Consider the following 6,000-nt stretch of genomic DNA (forward strand, 5'->3'; position numbering starts at 1 on the left):
ACAACAGTATTTGGGACAAATCAGACTCTCAATTAATACTGTTGAATGAATCGATTTAGAAATAAATGTGCCCTGGGACTTCCCTGGTGGCGCAGTGGTTAAGAATCCGCCTGCTAATGCAGGGGACACGGGTTTGATCCCTGGTCCAGGAAGATCCCACATGCCGCGGAGCAGCTAAGCCTGTGCACCACAACTACTGAGCCTGCGCTCTAGAGCCCGCGAGCCACAACTACTGAGCCCATGTGCCACAACTACTGAGCCCATGTGCCGCAACTACTGAAGCCCGTGCGCCTAGAGCCTGTGCTCCGCAACAAGAGAAGCCACCGCAATGAGAAGCCTGCGCACCACAACAAAGAGTAGCCCCCGCTCCCTGCAACCAGGGAAAGCCCGAGCGCAGCAACGAAGACACAACACAGCCAAAAATAAAATAAAATTTAAAAAAATATACATTTAAAAAAAAAAGAATAAAAGAAAAAAAGAAATGTGCCCCTAATAAACTTCTTTGAGTATGATAGTGCTACTGTGGGAAGCTTTAAGTTTTCCATTTTAACCAGTGGATTATATAAAGTACAAAACTCAATGAAAAGCATTCTAATGCACATTAACTACACAGACTTCAGCCTTAAAAGTTTGCTCTTCTCAAAAACAGTTGTTAAATGAGTCTGCTTTGATTTTATTTCGTTACCACAATCTCTCATAAAAAACTTTTTAAAATATTAAAGTTAAACCTGTTAATCAGCTGCTGGCATCAATAAAAATAGCAACTTCAGCCATATTCTAAAGGTATAAGCTATTTCACATGTGATGAGTACATTTTCCATTAAAACATATTCAAAGGACCAGTATTACCAGCTATACCAATATAGTACAATTTGCATATCTAAACATAAAGAAGAAAACGGGTTAATATCCACTTTCCATTTTTATTTGCAAAAAGATATAAGTAAAGGGCAGGTAAACATTAAGTCATTCTAGATGCCACTTCTTTCTTTAATTACTAGAATATAGTGATGGCAGTGTGTGAAAGAAGTCACTCATATCTCACAAAATCCGTCCCCCCATTCTTCCACTGGAAATGCACTGCAGTGGTCCTGTGAACAACCTGGCAGCTGGGTGTGGCCACGGGACTAAGTTCTCATCAATGGAATGGGAGTGGAAGTGAGAGAGCTCATTTTCAGGCAGGGGCCTGGGCCTTCTTCTCCTGGAACCTGGAACTGCCAGCTGGAACCTAGAAGTGGCTGTGACTTAGCCTGATATGCACACCATACCCTGCAGCAGCAGTCAGTGCCCAGCGGACCTTTCTGCAACGGTGGAGACGTTCTGTACCCGTGCTGTCCAACACGGAAGCCACTAGCCACAGGGGACTATTAAACACTTGAATGTGGCTAATGTGTCTAAGAAACTGAATTTTCAGTTTTATTAAATTTAAATCGGCCCATGTGGCCAGTAGCTACTGGACAGCAGAGTTGCAGAACCACTGCACTGGCTGCGTGGGTCCCAGAAGGCTCTGTGGAGTAACGTGTGTCTGCCCTAGACTGTGAACACGAAACAGAAGTAAACTTCTATCTCATCAGCCAATGCGTTTGGGGTTAAGAGTCTTCACCCTGACTAATACCATGATCTTGGTATCGTATGTGAAACCACTACTAATGAATACCTCTGGAGAAGGAAGTAGACCTGGTAAGAGGGACCTTAAAGTTGGCTTTACTTTTAACTCTATACACTTCTGTTTAGTTTGAATTTTTTTTTTTTTACAAGTGATTTGTTTTTTTATAAGAACTTCTTATATTATGACTTAGTGTCTGTTCAGTAAAATGACACAACACAAAACCAATAAAACAAAGCAACAAAAATAGGTTTTCCTGACTCAGTCTTTCTGTATTGTTCTGTATAAATTTTTAGAAGCTACATTTAGTTATATTACTTCTAAAAAAACAGTAGTGTATAAATTCTAAGATTAAAAAGAACTCTGCTGGTTATTAATTGTATACTATTTCATACACATGAGCTCCCTGAAGGCAATGGGTGTGTAAGACATCTTTATATGCAAACCCCTGTCCTGTATCACCTAACTATATGCTCAGCATATAATATGTAAATACTACCTGAATGATTATCACATTGAATCTGGAAAACACTAAAAACGAACATTGTACAAGGTCCTGTAAGTTCATTCTGCAATTACTCCAATCAACCTGTTCCTTATGGAAAGGAGTCTACAATACCTCTGGTGTTTGTCCCATTTCTCAAGTCAGGCTGAGATGCTAGCTGTTCCTTGACTCCATCTAACCGTTTGCTGTAATTCTTCTGATGTTATTTCTCCTAAAACAATGGAAAAGCACCCACTAAAATTAAAATCTTTAAATTACTAAGTTTTATGAAAACTCATAAAGGGTAAGACTAATCTTTAGCAATCTGTAGAAGATAGTCTACTGTTTTCATGTTCTATAAATTGAAGACAGCAAAAAATGTTTAATTCATGCAAATACACATCATTTTCGTTGTTTTATTTAAATTAAAATAAGATTTAATCTGAATCATTAATGAAGTGCTCCTAGTTGATATACTTAGGAACCTATAAGCTATAATTCTGTGGATTTTTGTCAGAGTTAAAAAGAAATTAAGAAGGGAGTATTTCCAGAGAAAATTTCAAATCTTTATTTACTTGAATTTTACCTAGTTCATTATATGGGTAATGAATGCCCTTCATTATATGGGTATACAGAATGCAAATATGCAACACACAAATATATACAAGCATACAAGTTTCAATTAGTTCATCTGTGAAATTAATTTGTAAAAAATTAATGGAGCACATTGGACTTTTTGGGAGTCATTAATTCAGCTGAATAAATAAATGATAAGACCTCAAATGAGTTAGAATTAGGTTTTAAATGAATAATATTTTATTTGCACAAATATTACTTAAGAGACATAGGACCACATAAATATCTGACACTATCATGTACATTAACCTGTTGGTTAGTTTGACACTTGTGTAACAGTGCTATATGTTCAATATTCCTAGCTACTTATAAAATACAGAAGTAAGCCAGTGATTTTCTATGTTGTTATGTTACAACGTTCTTAAAGTCACAAAAACAGTACACTATATTTTGAGAGAGGGAAGATGGGGTAAAAACCCCTCCTTATTTTGAAACTTCTAATAATGCTGAAAAAGGTATTTCCTCTTTTACCCATCTTACCAGGCGTGCCTAAAAGATTATGGTCTCTCATTAGCCGGTAATCTTCGTCATTGAGGTCATTAATAAACTGATAATAGGCTTCTTCTCTGTGGAGACGCTCTTGCTGCCACCTTCTCTCGTTTTCATGATGATTCTGGTCTTGAGATGAGGTTTCTTCACCACCACCATCTGATCTAGATCTAGACCAATTCATGCTGAGATTCCTGGCTTTCTGTTCAAACAGTATATACAAAATTCAAGGTATCAGTCATGGACTACACATAGCTTCATATTTTAACTTAGTTTTTTCATTTTCATTTTAAAATTCTGTCCACTACTCAAATACTTCATATGCCAAATCTTGCAGTGAAGAACTTACATATAAAATGAATAACAGCTCCTAGGTGATAGAACACAAGTGGACCTACTTCTTTGCCTAAAGCCATCCTTTAAGTCAGATTGGATTTGGTTTCACCACACATTTCTCATAGCTGAAAATCAAAGTGATTATCTCATTTTCTACCTCTTTGACTCTCCTGTTGGCCTAAAAGCCCTCACTGATGTTCCAAATATCTGGGTATTTCACGTTACCATACAAATTTTAAGCTTGAATTATGCACGTTCTTTACTTCATAAGCAAAGGACTATTGGGTATCAGGAGGGTATCATTTACATTTATTTCCAGTAAGGGTATTCTTCCCAAAATAAAGTTCATAAATGTAATATTACCTCCCCTGCACTTTGTTGAGGTAAAAATAACTTAGCTGAACAGACTTGGAGTTGATTTCTCTTACAGCTAACAGGAAACAATACTCTGTGCACAGCTCTGGGGATCGTAAAAGCACATGAGAGCTTTTGGGTTTCCCCATAGGAAACCTTGTTCCTAAGCCTGGAATGGTTAGTCCCGGAGGTTTTTGAGTGCCAGTGAAACTTCCTGACCTTGCTAGGCAAACACTGCTTTTGGATTATACTGAGATATCATTCCTGAGAAGTTTACTTTTAAACCATAAGGAAATCAAGGGAGGAAAGTATCTGTTTCATAAATATCTTAGAATTTCTTAAACACATCTATTTACTAAGTCGTTAAAGCTACAGTTCTCAACTGGGAATGCACATCAAACTCCCTTGAGGAAATTTTTTACAATACAGATGCCCAGAGCTCATCCCCAATCCTAGGTCAGAATTTTCCAGGGTAGGGCCCAGGTCTACCTTCGAGAGCTAATTTGGGTGTTCTGTGGCTGAAATAAACCATTCCTCAACAATGTCTGGTATGTCACTAAAGGATATGTGTAATACAGCACATGAATTAATAGAGGCTGAAGGATCGAATGACTAGGTGACCAGGGAAGCAACTTCAGTAACTAGGACTCAGTGTTTAATAAGCAAACTACTTTAAAAACAGAGTGAAATTAGCCTACAATTCTAAACTATTTTATGAGTTAGTAACTAACCAATCTCATGCACATTCTGACATTAAATTACAACTTCAAAGGACTTTTTCAGTGATCCCTATGTCATTTTTTTAAGGAAAGATCTAGTAGCACCATCCAGTCACACGCAAAGTAACATTATCAAAAACTCCAGATTTCTTTCCATTTTCAGAATAATTGGCGCTAGACCATCATTAGCAAAGAGCATATTTGGTAGGTACAGCAGTAATAAGATTTTTGTATTAAACAGTTTAAATATCTGAAACCTATCATAAAGTCAAGCTACTTTAATATTATTCAAAACTTTAAGAGCTTCTCCTTAAGTGGTAATTTTCTCGTACAATTAACCACAATTAAATCCACGTGAATACCTTATTTGCCTTTCAACATGCTTTTAATATATGCAATGGTATCCATCCTTCCATTGTTTGTGCTTTTTTTGACAGCTGCCCATCTGAAGCGATAAAAGAGAGTTGAATTATTCAGTAAGTTGCCTCTCTGAAGGCTAGGAACGGCTAGTCGTCTCCCAACTCTACTGTAAAGTCAAGGCAAAATCTCCAGTGGATTCTGTTAGAAACTCACCTAGAAAATGAGATCCCCAAACAATTAGGTCATGCAAATCTCCCGCACGGCCCGTTTCTGCCACAACAGAAACTAGGCCTTTCTTTCCTCCACCGTCACCCCTCCTGGGATGACAACTCCTCTCTCAAGGCCTTCCTTCCCACCCCGCTCCCACTCGGGTGTTGCCGGGCTTAGGGGCCTCCAGCTTACTTCTGAAGCTTCACTCGCTCGCCACCCCTGCCCTCCGTCCCCATACTGGTTCCCTCCCTAGCCGTTGCGACGGAAGCTCGCGCCGGGGTAGGGCCCCCAGTACAATAAACAAACTGGACTCAGGCCCAACCAACCTCTCCCCAGCCGGGCCTGGAGTAAAGCTTCCCTTAGCGACCTAGATTCCCACCAGGAAGCCAGTGACAGCGGGGCCTCGGAGCCAATCAGCGGCCAGGGCAGGGCATCTAGCCCGCAGGTAGCCAATCAGGAGAGGCGGAGCCCAGGGAGGGCCTGCGGTCCCCGCGTCTCCCGGAAGCCGCGGAGGGCCCGGAGCTTCCCCCGAGCTCGCTACGCCGGGGACCTGGCCGTCTTCCCGCTACCTGGAGAGAAGCGTGCGGCCCCGGAGGCCGTGACGGGGCGGCGGGCGGGGCTCGCATCCGCGCCTCCGGAGGCCGCTGCGCCCTCTGCTCGTCTGCTGAAGAGAAGCCTGCTGCAGCGGGACCGTCCAGCTGGAGCGGAGGCTCTGCAGGAGGGACGGCAGGCCCCACCCGTCTCTCCCTACGGCCGGGCCGCCCCCTGCGCGACAGGAGACGCTCAGCCGCCGCCGGGCGCTCGCC

At 41.3% G+C, this 6,000-nt stretch overlaps 1 protein-coding gene across 1 annotated transcript in view; it reads right to left on the reverse strand.

Annotated features, from left to right (window-relative positions):
• RNF6 (ring finger protein 6) overlaps window positions 1-6,000 on the reverse strand; it is a 10,065-nt gene extending 4,065 nt beyond the window's left edge. The window contains 5 exon segments of the mRNA XM_036831804.1: window positions 2,226-2,292; window positions 2,294-2,322; window positions 3,207-3,417; window positions 4,987-5,069; window positions 5,764-6,000. Of these exon segments, the coding sequence (XP_036687699.1) occupies window positions 2,226-2,292; window positions 2,294-2,322; window positions 3,207-3,399 (289 nt within the window). The 5' untranslated portion in view covers window positions 3,400-3,417; window positions 4,987-5,069; window positions 5,764-6,000.

The sequence above is a fragment of the Balaenoptera musculus genome, chromosome 18, assembly GCF_009873245.2.
Source record: "Balaenoptera musculus isolate JJ_BM4_2016_0621 chromosome 18, mBalMus1.pri.v3, whole genome shotgun sequence".
NCBI lineage: Eukaryota > Metazoa > Chordata > Mammalia > Artiodactyla > Balaenopteridae > Balaenoptera > Balaenoptera musculus.